Here is a 14,936-nt window from a genome sequence, read left to right on the forward strand (position 1 = left end):
TGTGTACAAAAATATGATTAATCAAGGAAAATCTAAGCCTAGCCCAAAAAAAAAAAGAAAGCAAAAATTATTATGATGACCTAAAATATTCTCCTTTTTTAAAGTTTTTTTTTTTGTTTTCCATTAGGAATCAACAATGTTGTTCTTCAAAGCCCTTTTGCATATTTAATGGGCATCCTTAGTTTTGACCTATAGAGACCATCTATAGGGTGATATACCAAATAGATGAATATGAAAGTATATAAAATATAAATTGATTTATATGCTTAATGTAGTTTCGAGAGTCTGAAAAATTAAATTTAAGTCTGTAAATTAAAGTGTTTTAAGATACTGTTAACAAAAGTGTCAGAGTAGACATTTAAGATGCACTGAATATCTAAATTCACTTCAAATCTGATCACTTTTCCCATGTTAAATATGTATTTAGAATTTATTAACGACCAAGCTCCAAGCAAGTCTTTGGAATCATAATTCTATTCTCTTGGTAAATCTCTGGAGAGGTTGGTATTGTCTGTAGCTATAGTTGACACAGGATAATTGGAGCTCAGTGAGAAAATTTGAAATACTGGAGAATGTTCAGTGGATGGCCTGAAACTAGAAATAGTGGCTAAGGTACCTAAACCAAATCTTAATTCCAAACTGGTGCAGTTCACCTCAAAGTGGTCATACAAACTGTAGCTCAAAGGATTTGTCTTGGGTGGTTAGCTACTCATCACTAAATGCTTTCATTTTGACACCTTTGCTAACTGTACTGAAATAATAGCTGTTGATTAAAATATAAATCTCTTAGGTGAATGTGAATCATATTAATCTGTTAGCTGAATTGGTTCAATGCCTTCTATACTACTACTTTAATTTTAAGTAAATTCACATTAGTGATATTGTAGCTACTACTTTGCCGTACATAAAAATACCAAATAAATTCATGTAGCAGCAACAAATAAGATTACACAATTAATGCCAACAGTGCAATATCCACACTCTGCAGCTCTTAAAGGCAGAGTATTTTATGCTGCTTCTATCTCCCTAACTGTAATTTTCTCTGGCAATATCTAGATTTTTTTTTCCTTCACTGGGTATTTTTGGCATAAGTGAAGTAACAGTAAGTGAAAATCTAGTGTATATTTATTTTCTTTGTTATACAATATAAAGCCTATGATATATGTATTATATGAGTAATGTAATGTACAAATTTTCTTCAATTTAATCATGTGACTTTCTGTATTTTCTATCATAACCCATAAAGTGAGACAGAAATTGCAGTAAAGTGTTCGACTGACTTAAAATAGCCAAGACTGGTAACAGTGATCATTCTTACTTCTTCTCTGCAAGTCAATAAGTAATAATTGAAACTTGATGTCATTACTCTTATTTGCATGTTATTTGAAGTATTATCTAAAAAGGAATATCAGGACATCTTCGGAGTTTACTCCAAAACAGACCTCTTGCTGCTTACATATTTTAGGTTTTTAGCCATGTATGCATATTTTTATTAATGGACACTGACATATAAAGGTAATAAAACCTTCATCTTAAAACAACAGAATACATTTTTATTGTTACTAATTTTTCAGATGATATAAAAAAAGTTTTCTTAATTTATTTAGTTGTTAGTCTACAAGAAAACAGCGTTGGCTTTGTACTAAGAGCATAAAGCTGTGCTTAAATGCCTCATAGTAAGTGAACTATGTCAAACAATATGGGCTGTTTTCCATTTCTCTTCCATTTAATAATGTTATTTATATTAACTTTATTGCTATCTCAGTGTCCTCATTTATTTTCTTCACTGCCATTTTCTAAGTAAAGGATTAAATATATGTTAAATTTTCTCTTTTAAGTTAGTTGTTTGTCTTTCATTCTACTTCTCCTGATAACTCTTTATTTATGTCTTTAGTGGCTGATTGCTCTCAAACTCCATTGAAGTAGGCAGGAATTAGAGTGATTTTTGGAGGAAAAAAACCACAGGACAAGGGAAGTAGAATGGCGAGTGAAAAAAAGCTGGAAAATTATTTGTGCATTGAGTAGTAATGCTTGATCTATTTTTGTTGTGATTTGAACAAGTATAAGTTTTAACATCTCTGTGTATTTTTGATGCTATTTTACCTAATTCTTTACCTTTATGCCCCCCCTTTTTAGATGTTACCGTAAGGTGATAGTACTATTTAGTCTTTTTTTTGCAGTAGACAAAAATGTTGTTTTAACTCTCAAATATCTGGAAAAATTTTGGTTTCATCCAACCTACAGAAAACCAGATAAACTTCAGAAACAACCATAAAGAAGGAGAAGTCATGAAATTTCTCACAGTCATTGAGCTGGGAGAGATAGGCTCATCTTCTCCATCTCTAAAGTCATTAAAATTAGTCTCATACAATAATTGTATTTGTTCTCATCCACCACTGAGTAGTGGTTCATTTTATATTTTGGTGACTGTTGGTATATGCTTGTGTTTGTAAGGTCTATGGTTCTGAGAGAAAAAAAGTAGCAATTTTCAAATAGACTATTATCATACCTTATTTGCAAAAGGTATTTTTCCATTAAATATTTTTATGTAAGAACACTAATAAGTAGTTTCTTTTCTGAATCTAGAAGTATTCTGGTTTATCAGGAAATATTTCTTTTCCATGGCAGTATTATTTGAATTAGCATATGAATTTTCCCACTTAAAAAAGCAACAATTTCAGATGTCTTGGGGTATTTATTAAGACTGAAATAATTTATTGTGAATTAAAATAATGCTTGTGTTCTGCAAAAGTATTTAAATTCTCTCCCAGAAACAATATAGCACATTGACTTTTTTAACATATAGTCCAGTTTCTATGTGATCTGGGAATAGACCTGTGCTTGGGTACAATCTTCCACACAATCTCCTTATTTGGAAATTACATGATCTACATATTTTGCAGGAAACAACTTTGAAAATAGGAGAGCTACCATATTTATTGTTACCTGAGGTTACTAATCAAAGAGTTCCTTTGTCATGGAAAAATAAAGGAAAAGAAAGAGATATCAAACTTAAAGGTGAGATGTACTTCAGTGCCCACTGCAGTTCATTACCATCTGAAGTGGTACCATTACCATGCAACCTGGGTTGCAAGCCTGCTATTTTCCAACAATATTTGGAAATCCCAAACATATTTGAATATGAATTCTGTGGAATTCACTTGGAAAATTGTCACAAAACAGTTCTTCTTGAGAAGTCCACTGCTGTTAACACTAAGGTCCACAGCAATCTGAGAAAAGCACAGAATCAACGAAGTTTGTAAAAGAGACAATTATACTATAGTCTTACCCTTCCTTGTTACTGTCAACAATTTTCCCATTTGCTATCAAAGGCAGCATGGCTTTTGTTTATGCTTTTGTCAGTGCTTTCAAAATTGTATTCCTCTGTGTTTTTTTTTTTTTTCTGGGCTGTCATTCCTAGGTATTTAATATCTTGTAAAATAGTATTTGTGCAAGTTGTGTCGTGGCTTGAAGATAGTCTGTTCACAGCTGGTTGCTCAGCTGTTATCATTTAAGTATCCTTTGGACTTTTTCTTATATTCCTGTTTCTTTTTTTGATGACTGCTTATAAGCAATACCAGTATAATTACATGTTCAGATAACCTATTTTGCTCTGCTTGGTCACATAACCCTAGAATTTCTCTGGCACACAATAAAAGAAGTTTGTAGTGCTCTATTGGTATTCTTCATACCTCAAGTAAAGAGGTCTTAGAAGCTTCTTTTTAAAAAATCTGTCTATCAAGAACTTGTAAGGAAAAACAGCTGGGAGTTAAGGAATTATAGTATAGAGAGAGACTGAAAAATGTCAATACTTCTCCAGAACTGGCTCAAATTAATAATCATATAACTGGTGATAAAATATTCTTAGAGAAGAAGGTATGGCTGAAGAGCAGATTTCCAAGGGAGACAAAAATTCAGGAATCACACCACTGGTAGAAAGTGCTGCCGATTCTTGTGAGATCGAGTTAAATTTTTCATCACGCTACAAATGACATGTACAGAGAAGATTCTGGGAAGTCCACCAGAGACTTCATTAATGCTAGCATGTTTTTACCAAGGGGCTCATGTGTGCCCCAGGAGTTCTAGAAGCACATCATCATCTTGTTCTAAACTCTAGCTTTAGTAAACTCTGTTTTCTCTCTGTATAGTCATACTTGGGTTTTGGGTTAGTAATTTTTTTGGTTAGAATGCACTGCCTTGTTGTCAGCTTCTGTATTTCCATAAACAAAACAATGAGGGCAAAGATTAATTTATTAGAAAATTATTCAAGAAGTTGGTGACTTTCTAATACAGAGGGACAAATTGTAGTCCCTATTCTCATTTGTCTTTCTACATCCCACCAGGCTGAAATATGCTAAAGTCATGTTTATTTTCATCTTTATTTTTCATAATTATATGATTCTATAATTATCAGAACACTTCTTTACAGTTGCTTAATGTGGGATCCAAATGTCATTGCAAATTCCGTCCTTAATCCTTATATTCCCTAACACAGAAAGACAACCAAAGTTTAAAAAAATCTTTATAGAAATTAAAAAAAAAATATTCTATTTTAAGTCATGCTGTTCATACCATCCACAATTTGTTTGGTTTATTCCATGCTCTTGGAGTAGGACTCTTCTAGTTTTCTGAAGCTGCTTCCTGTGTTACACTTGACACTTAGGCTGCATTCTGATCTGACTGAAATAAGGATAAAATACAGTGAATCTGGATTGGTAGGTGTATTAAGCTTTTCTTTCAGTGTTTTCTCCTATTTATTAACATGTGAAACATCAGCTATATCTTCAATCTAAGTACATTGTTAGGCACTGAGTTTGGGGTTTGTTCTGTGGATCAGAATAGCATCTTTTAACTCTGTTTGACATTGATTACTTGACCCTTCAATGAGACTGTGCTGCTATTTATCCTGACAGACAAAGAGCTTTGTTTCCTTTCTCTCATTCTACGTAGCAGGAATCCTGGGCATATGCTTGAAAACCCTACTAATAAAAATCACTGTTAGACTTGAAATCAGTCAGTTTTTCATTGATTATCCTCCAGCTATCCATGCAATTAGTTGAAGATAATATGAATTACTGGCTAGATATTGAAGATACTAGTTACTGTGTTTTTAAATTAAGTATATTTATTGTATTAAAGAAGTAAAATATCAAGTTCCATCTTTATACAGTCATTGGCCCATCATTAACTTACAAATAATATAAAAGAAAGAAAAATAACACCATAAAGAAAAATTGCCTTCTTGTTACAATAGAATTTTCATTGCATTTCAAAGAAAATCTGATTGCTTAATATAGGGGTACAAAATAATCCTTCATTGTATATCCAGAATCTAGTATGATATTTAATTCTTAGACCAAATCTCAGAAACAAGTAGTGTATCAGGTGTTATGACTATATACACATTCCTCTCTTGTTATAACATGAGCCTGAATGTATTCTTCCTTCAACTTCCTTTTCTAGAATGCTTTTGGTAGAACTTTACTCAGCTGTTTTGAAAAGAGGCATAATAGATCCTGACAATGGAAAAGGAATATATTTTTAATTTTATAGTTGTTTTATTTTATTTATTATAGTCTATTTCATTCATTTATTTTATTATATGAAAGTCACTTAAGAAAAGAAATAGCATTAATTTAAATTCTAGCTCTTCTGGTTTTTCTTGAAAATTTGAACTAATATCAGGAGCTGTATCTAGAATTTGGCTGTTCTGTTTTTAGTACATCAGAATGAAATCCTGGAAACAATTTTTCTTGAACACTGGAAAATTCAGATTTAATCTATATCTGACCTTTGCAGTATAATCTCTTTGTTGTTAAATATGAAAAATGAAGTGTTATACAGATATATAGATTCTTTATGTCAGACATTACAGAATAATGGAGTCTACCTGAATTAGAGATGTGTTTGTGAGCATAAGCATGAACATTGTTTTGGATTTGAATTTTATGTACATTTTGAAAATGTAGATAGTTTCTTGTCACCAAGCACATCAATGAAGTGCTGTCCAAATTGTTCATCCATTACTTAGCTTTCCTATTGCCAACATTACTGTCATCTTTCATTAGAGAACTTCATTTATTTAAAATTTCATTCACTGTGGGAAGGATGAGGAAGTGAATCTTGTCCCAATAATGGGGATCTGGAAGGGAAAGGCATTTTCTTATGTATTGATTTAAAACCACAAGATACTAGGTCATTTTGAGCTTTGCATTTGAGGCAGAAGCTTTGTGACAAATGATTCTGACCAGAATAGTCTTAAATGCCCAGGTCTCACCAAAATTAATGGACATTAGACTGTATACCTGGTAGTTCAAAAACAATGTGAGTAAGGCTTATCTACTAGCTTGTCTTCTTTATTATGGGAAGCATATGATTGGAAAAACCCATTCCTCCATTCCCTGTGGAATGGGAATTGTTTTTTTGAATTTACCTCTTAGCATAACTATATGTTAGAGTATAGCATGACTGAAATGCTTTGACACCCAGTCAGCCTCACAGACTTATGAAATGTGCTGTACTAGTGCATAAAACTCCTGCCTCTTCCAGTTTCTTACATGACTAGAAGCAGCAAAGGGAATAGCATCAAGACAGGCAAAGACATTTGCATGGGAAAATTATAGTCTTCATCCATTGATAGATACAGAAAAATTCAGAATTCTAAATTGATTAACACTCAGTGTACACCACTCTCTTGGATAATAGAGAAAAAGCTTGATTTATGTAGTTAGGTCAGGAGTAGCTGCCACTTCCAGCCACTCCATCCCACAACTCCTTCCTGCTCCAGCCAATAAACCCAAGGACATGGGATCTCCACTGAGGTTGAGGGACCCAGATGCCACTTCTCTGTAGGTTCAACCCGTAGCAAACTGCAGAATGTGTCAGAGAGCAATAAGAGCTGTGCACTAATAGAGTGCATACTTCAGATGCAGTAAAGCTGAGAATCACGTATTGAAATACCTGTGTGGTTAGTTCTGGAATGGTCTCGAATTGTTGAATCTAGTAATACATTTTTAACTTACATATTTGGTTTATACTCTTTCTGATGTCAACAGTGAATTGTGGCTCTCAGTTTTGATCTTATTTTTCAGTTAGTGTTTGTAGGATGGTGGATAAGCTTTCATTATATTCAGATGTATCTATATAATTTCCTTGGCTTTGCAGGGTTTACATGAATGTTACTATATAAGATGCTGCTGATAACCTTGAATTTAATATTTAAACTAAAGGAATGGTGGAAGTGCTCTGAACCCAAAAGTGATATGCAGATTTCCTGCCCTGCTCTGGTATTGCACTAAAGATCTAAATGAAAATATGCTTTGTGTTATTTTGGGGATTCTTGCTTGGAAGGAGTTCTAAGGTTTAGTGACAGTTCAAAACCAGACAATTATACTGAAAGAGTAAGCTGTTTAAATATAACTGGGGAAAGAGCCTGGTAGGAACATGAAAATATTGTGCTTGCATCCACCAAACAACACAGAACTAACTTGAACTCAGTTTAATCAGTCACTAGAAAGAACAACTTAAAGAAAGTAGGAGGCAGGTTTTTGAAAGCCCTGTCCTCTTTTCATCAGATAAGTTACTAGTCAATGCTGTGCTGGAAAGATGATATAGGTCATGTCCTTAAAATTTTTCTACCTGTCCAAAATAACAATTCCTACAGTCCTACAGTTATTAGTACTTTTTGTTGGTTGGTTTGGTTGGTTGGTTGGTTGGTTGGTTGGTTGGTTGGTTGGAGCTTCTTTGGGTGGGTGGCATTTGATCTGATGAAGTTATTTATACACTAGTTAGGTATTTGATGGATTCCCAAGGAACTTTTCCTTCTCCATCGAATGTGTGTTAGTGTGATGTTGTTATATATGCATCTCATAGCAGTTTATGGCTTCCTGTAATAGTGTCATAATTCTAGTCCAGAGCTGATACAACCTCAAGGCAATCCCAGCTTCTTGAGATACCTATCAGAACTAACATCCAGCATTGTCCCAGCTTAATTACTATAGCATCCCTGATTAATTTTTTTCCACCACCAGTGAACTCTGAAGTGAATGCTTACTAAAGGGAGTCAGGGAAATTTAGAAGCTACCAAAAGCAAATTTAACTCATGGGTGGGATCACTTTAGAAAATATTAAAAAGCATTGTGATGATATGAAATTTCTGACAAAGCCTTTTAGTTAAAATTTATCTTAATTAGATTTTGGCAAAGACTTATATGTAACTAGTTGTGGGGTTTTTTTATTATAGGTGCTATATTAGGTATTATCTGACCTCAGTCACCTGTTGCTTGTTTTTCTACTTGTTGCCCTCTTTTTCAGCCAATTCAACTATTTATGTGGCATGTGAAAAACTGTATCCAGGAACAAAATTTAAAATTGGGTTCATTACTTTTTTCTGTCACTGTTCAAATAATATCAGTTTGATAATCTTTCATTCTCCTGTCTCCGCAAATGCTATTGAAGAGACATAAGGCATTGGAGATTGGCAAGATGGATAGAAAAGATGGAGAAGGAACAGGAGCTGTAAAATCTGTCTTAGCCACTGCAACAAATGTTTTACCCTTGTCAGAAAAGAACTGTATGGCTGGACATCTTCCTAGCTGAAATAGGCAACACTATTATGAATTTTTCAGGATTTTTTACCTTCTTTACCTTCTTTTATTTTCAATAAACTGTCGTTCTCCTCTCCCTCTTCCTTCCTGCTCCCATATTAAATGAATTCTGTCTTTTTCAGAGAGTACATTGTTGAAGGTTTATAAGTAGTGAATTAGTGTCTCCACTGTCTTATCAAGGACATTTTTCTTAAGTAAATTGACATGTTCACTTCTGAAGGGCATTCAGTTAAACAATTGCATACAAACATTCTCTGTCTCTCTGCCTTTCAGCCTGAGCAAGACATTCAGTCATTCTCATCTTTTGTAAACCACCTTCAAACACACAAGAAAATTAATGTATTCAGAACAAAAATGAAAATACTACAGAATGTCCTCAGATTTCTCAGAAGTGATCAAGGACATAAGATTTTGGGACTATTTTCAAGTTTACATAAAGATTCCTGCACAAGTATTCTTTGCCCATGAACAAAAAGACAAAGTGACAAAGACTGGAAACCTAGTTCTAGAGAAGGCTGAACTGGAAATTCCCTTAATGGCTGCATTTGTAGTCAGAAAAATCAGAGAAACAAGAATGTGAGTTCTAAAATGCAGCAAGGAGATAAATCCTTTTCCTACTCCAAGAATATTTGTATGAGAAAGAAGGAATGAGAAGCAGTGGCATAAAATACTGGAAGAAAGTGTTGCAGAAAACTTCCATCCTTTAGACAAAAATCATCAGCTGTACTGTATAATTTTTTTCAGATAGTTAACAATTACTTAAATCAATAACACCGCAATGTAAATTAATAACTTTATAATATTTCTTTACCACATTGCCTTTTTTCTACCATCATCTAGGAAACCTGTGTTTCTTTTCCTTTGAAAATATCCTGGCTTAAGTAATATTAGATGAGGTTAATAATGCTCTTTATTTTGCTTCTCTGCAGGGTTTCCGGTACAGATGAATGACTCAGATCACTCCCTATTTGAGCATTCTTTCCAAGGATGCATGCAGAGTATTCATGTGGATGATCAGCTGGTGGACTTGCATGCGGTGGAGCAAGGAGAGCTGGGAAGCTTTGCCAATGTCACCATTGACATGTGTGCCATTATTGACAGGTAAGCTGTGGAGAGAACACCCATACCCTGGTACACTGACATGTCCTTCATATTCTGAAAATATCCAGTGATCCAGAAAAGGTGGTCCTGACACTGCCAGAGAGCATGCCAAGGCAGCCTACCTTTTAAGCAGCGGGAACCAATGCCTAGGTGATGCCTTTAAATTGTAGACTGTGTAGGGTGCAGTGGAAATCAGCTCTCAAATATCTCCACTCACCAGCAGAGGAGGAGGTGAAAAGTTCTTGTAAGTCAGGCTCAGCCTATATGTCAATAATATGTCCGCCTTGAATAGAGAAAACTTCTCACACATTTTGTCTGTTTCTTGGATGACTGTTAGGAGACCTTTTTGCAACTAGAAGTTGTGGCTCCTGGCTTCAGCCCCTTCTGGCTCCTCTGTGTTCCTCAGAGAAGCAAAGCAGGTCCACATGCTTGCACATCAGTGAATGTAATAAATGCTCAGACTTAATTAAAGTAATGCTTACTGGGTTAGGTTTTTTTCTAGTCTGAGAAGAATAACTGAGAATTAGGGCAGCCTTTTGCTTTGGCACTATCTTTTTTACCACTTAGCTGTACTCATTTTTGTTGCTTCTGATTAATGGTTTCTTTGTTGGTGAAAAAAAGAAAATACCAGCAAAAACAGAAAGAACAAGTAGCCCAACTCCTGAATGCAGGCAGCTTGGCTTATCATGAAAATTACCTTACATTAAAGCCATTGCAAGCCTGCTGGAAAGCTGAAAATGGCTGTTTCAAATAGTGCTCTGAAAGAAACAAGGAGTACAAGATCAGAGAACCCTGCAATAATTTAGGTAATAACCAACTACTGGAGCTCATGTAGTTGAGTTCATGTAGGGAGTTGATGGCCCCCTCTAAAAGCAGGGCCAACTTCAAAGCTACATCAGGTTACTCAGGACCAGTTGAGCTTTGTATATCTCCAAGGTAGGTATTCTGCTGGCTCAGTGATTTTGGATATCATCAACAAATATCTGCATATTTAAGGTAAAAAAATACATTCTTTTAATGTCCTACTTTATTTTAAGAGCCTCTCAGACACAGATGTTACTGTGAATAAAACAAAATATAACTTATTGCTTTGCTCTTGCAAAATGCCTTCTCTTCCTGAAATGTAGACATCCATTTGCACTAAATGAGTTGTGGTAGGTTGACCATGGCCAGCGGCCAAACACTGCCCTTACCTTTAGCTCTCTCCCCTGTCCTGAGAGATGGGGAGAAAAATAGAAGTCAAGACTACTGCATTGTGAATACAATTTAATAAGAAAAGAAAAAGCTGCACATGTAAGCAAAGCAAAAAAGAGAAATTTTTTCACTGTTTTTCGTCAGCAAGCAAATATCCAGCTGCTCCCTGGAAAGCAGAGCCACACCTCAGCGCATGTAGTGGCTGTTTTGGAGGAGAAACTCCATAACACTAAACATACTCCTTTCCTCTTCCATCCCCTGAGGTTTTATTGCTGGGCATGCTGTTGTACAGTATGGCATTTCCCATGGGAAACTGCTTCCAAAGTCCCTGCTTCCAAAGTCTTAGTTTGGCTCAGCTAAGCCAGCTATGTCCTTGTCCAGCCTCTTACCCACCCCCTGCTCCTGGCCTTTAGGGGGAAGGGTGTGCAGAGAAGCCTTGATGCTTCTGCGCAGGCACAGTCCAGCAGCAGCCAAAAGGGCCATTTGGTACCCGCAAGGTTTTAGCTACAGCTGGGACCAAAACACCCATGGGCTGCTGGAAACAAGCTTAATTTAGTGACTCCATCCCAGCCCGACCCAGTATACCACTGCAGTAATCTCAGGGTTACAGGACATGCTTTGTGCTGTACCAGTGAGCTGCTCTGGCATGTCAGGCCATTTTATATTGATTCTCCCCATGGACCTGTTGAAGGTTGAAGTCATAATGAAAAGAGCATGTGACAAGCTGGTGTTATAGGGATGAAGTTTGTTCTGTCTTCTCATACATATCTGAAATTAAAAAAGAATATCTTTGGTCAGTATTTGTCAGTTTGACTTGGTTTTATTTTTAATATTTGGTTTTGGAAATGCAAACTGACTTGAAAGAAAGGACATGAAGATACAGTTAATTTTTTCTTCCAGTGGATAAATTAAAGCTTATGCAACAATTTGTATTGATGTCGATGACTGAACCCATTTATGCCAGTTTCCATTAGGAAAAAATCCATTATTATAACAAAGTTGATCAGAATTAAGGTTTTGAAATATATTATAATGTAACTACAAGTAACTTACAGTGTAAGTTAATTAGTAACAAAGCTTTATGATACACTTATGAAATACAAGACTTAAGGCTTCCTGTATGTTGAGCAGCTCATTTTGGAAGTTAAGTTGTCAGAGAAGTTACTATTTCTTTTTATAACACATAATGTACATCCAAATATTTCATATAATGCCATGTGCCACATAACAGTTATATGTAGTGGTGTTTATTATATATATGTATATATATATATATATATATATATATATATATATACATCTGTATTCATAATGGAGTTTGGCATAAATAACAGTGTTTTATCTGTGCTTACATATGTATGTCTATTTTCTTTATATAAGGGAATATATTCTCAGTCTGATTCTCTCGTCTACCACCTTGGGCACTGATATCATACTCATAAAAGTTAAAACTGTATGTCTTATTTTTATGCTTTCTAAGCACAGGAAGATTGTGTTGCAAGCAGAGTAGCAGTTATATAGTCCCAGGAAATTAGAATACTACCCAGAGAAGTTTCTTAGGATTGGCTTAATTTTTTTCAATTATTAGGATGTAATCAAGTTTATTGAAAGTTTATTTTTCTTTACTTTTCACTTTAGAACAAACCCCTTGGCTGAGAAGTAACAATGCCAAGTTTTAGATCTGATTGGATTTTCATGGCTGTCTTATTAACATATGCAGATAAGAGTTTATAAGCACTTCTGCTACAATATGGCATTATATATAACATTTTTATGTGGATTTCTTTTAAGGAATGCCAGTACCATGTGTGCTATATATGAACTCAATTTCACTTCCTTTGAAAGGAGAAGATCCTTGTGGCTTGTCATAGTGGGATCCTCTTGCTTTTTTAAACTAGTTTGGATCTGAATCATAAAGGCTTCAGTCGTCATCATCATCAACATGGAAACTGCTTTAATAGCCACACTTCAGTAAAGACCCCCACTGGGCAAAAAGAGTTGCTGTCACGTTGAATTATTCTTACTGCAGGCTTCAGCCATTTGGCTCAGGGGACAAAAGATGAAGTTGTAAATGGTGGTGTTTTTCATCATTAGCCAGAGTGGTTAGTAAGGAGGGGAGAGTTTTCTTGGTAACAAATAACAAAAGTTACTGAGGGTTTATTGAGTTTTTAGGTTGCACCTGCCTGAGGGTGACTGCTTCCAAAGTCACAGGTTCTGCCGAGATAAACTCTGGCCTGACATGGAAAAGGTTTCTACATTTTATTTCCAGCAGTTTTTAAAAATGTGAGAAGAATAGTGATGTTAGAGTATTCCACTTGTACTTGGGAGATACAAGTGTTTAACCAGTCTCTTTTTATTTGTCCTCCCCTCCTCTCATGAGCATTTATTTTTATTGCACAGATTGCAAGCTGAGATCTAATTACAGGGGAACACCAAAGCTAAGGAACATTCTCTTTTTACCAGTAGTTAAATAGTATAAATTCATATAATTTCGTGCAGGTATGTATAATTATAGGCAGTTAAAATGCTACTGAGGAAAAAAAAATAATCATCCCTATTTCTGTCTTTAATTACCTATAATTGCGTTAGCAATGGAAGTTGCATTGTTGTCACAGTGATCCACATGTTTCATTGCTTGTGACAGCACAGGTCCCTTCTCACCTCCTTTACTTAATGTTAATAACCTAACATTGTGGTACAGTCCAGATGGAACTGTTGTACTTTCAGATTTAAGCACAGGACACGGAACAGGAATTATCCACAACTAATTTATCCTGGCAGTCTCAGTTAATTCCAAAGATTTTCTGACTTTATCATGGCTAGAATTATGGATTTTAATCACAGAATCACAATGAGGGAATACTAAAATGATTTCAAAATATAGTGTCAAATCTGCCATTGGAAATTATGCAGCACATAAGCCAATTTTAATGAAAATTTCTGTGTTTTGTGTGAAAAAATGACGGGGGGAATGAAAGTTTTTCATGTGTCTGTTTCTGGTGTTTTATGAGTGTGTAAACAGTGTGATTCTCTCTGTAACACAGTGAGATGAATTGGATGCCAGTTTTTGAGAATAATTTCACATTAAAGATTAATTTAAGTAATCAGATACGTGCAGCAGAACATTTCTGGGTGATTATTACTTACCTGCTGCGTGAATACACTCTGTATGACTGAGTGCCAGCATCCAGCTTTAATCCCATACAGCCACAGTCTGTCAACTGATTTTTGATTGCCAATCAAACTTTGAAATAATTAATCCAAATAACAGAACACAGCAAGCATATTGGTACATAAATATAGCCACAATGTAACTGGCAGCATGACAGAGCTTCTTTGGAGTTAAAAATCATCATGCCAAATAGTATTAAAGTTCTTCATTTCTGAATCTATACACAGGTTTAAGATTCTGCCCTTACTTGCTGCTCTTTCCCTCCCTCTGCCAGTTCAGTGGTTAAATAGACAGACAGACAGATGTCATCCAGCAGCACTCTGCATGAGGAATAGATGATTTAACAATGTCCTGACTGGAAGCAAAACCTGCTTTGCAGTTGAGTTTTTCCAACACAGATTCACAAAAAGGAAGTTATGTAGGACTGGGGAAGGGCTGAAACTATACCATGGCTTCAGCCTGCAGATATTCCTGGCCATATGGCTGGAAGGCACTTCCCACACATGCCATGTCCCTCTCCTCCCCACATCTCTTTGTCAAATACAAGCTTTTTATGTGAAAATGGAGGTGAAAGCTGCCTTTCAATGAGAGATATTCATGTACATTTACATAATAACATATCTCAGTCCAGAAAGATGACTTTGTAGGCAGAAATTATGCCTCAGATGACAATGCTTTTAATACCGTGTATTATGTCTATTATGTACCAGAGTACACAGCGACAACTGCCATGTTATTAATACAGATCAGTAGATAGATAGGAGGTGAAAAATTTTACAAAGCTAACCACAAAATAGGAATAGTTAAATTAGCTTTCTTTTTGAAGTATATCTTAGTTTTTTGCTATACTTTTTGCTATGAAA

At 35.2% G+C, this 14,936-nt stretch overlaps 1 protein-coding gene across 2 annotated transcripts in view; it reads left to right on the plus strand.

Moving 5' to 3' along the window:
• Positions 1 to 14,936, plus strand: part of CNTNAP2 (contactin associated protein 2) — a 1,054,227-nt gene that overhangs the window by 644,550 nt on the left and 394,741 nt on the right. For both annotated transcript variants that reach the window (XM_031503926.2, XM_077786381.1), the window contains one exon: positions 9,536 to 9,707. In XM_031503926.2, coding sequence (XP_031359786.2) covers positions 9,536 to 9,707 — 172 coding nt within the window. The remainder of the gene's footprint in view (positions 1 to 9,535; positions 9,708 to 14,936) is intronic.

Source organism: Lonchura striata, chromosome 1 (assembly GCF_046129695.1).
Source record: "Lonchura striata isolate bLonStr1 chromosome 1, bLonStr1.mat, whole genome shotgun sequence".
Taxonomy (NCBI): domain Eukaryota; kingdom Metazoa; phylum Chordata; class Aves; order Passeriformes; family Estrildidae; genus Lonchura; species Lonchura striata.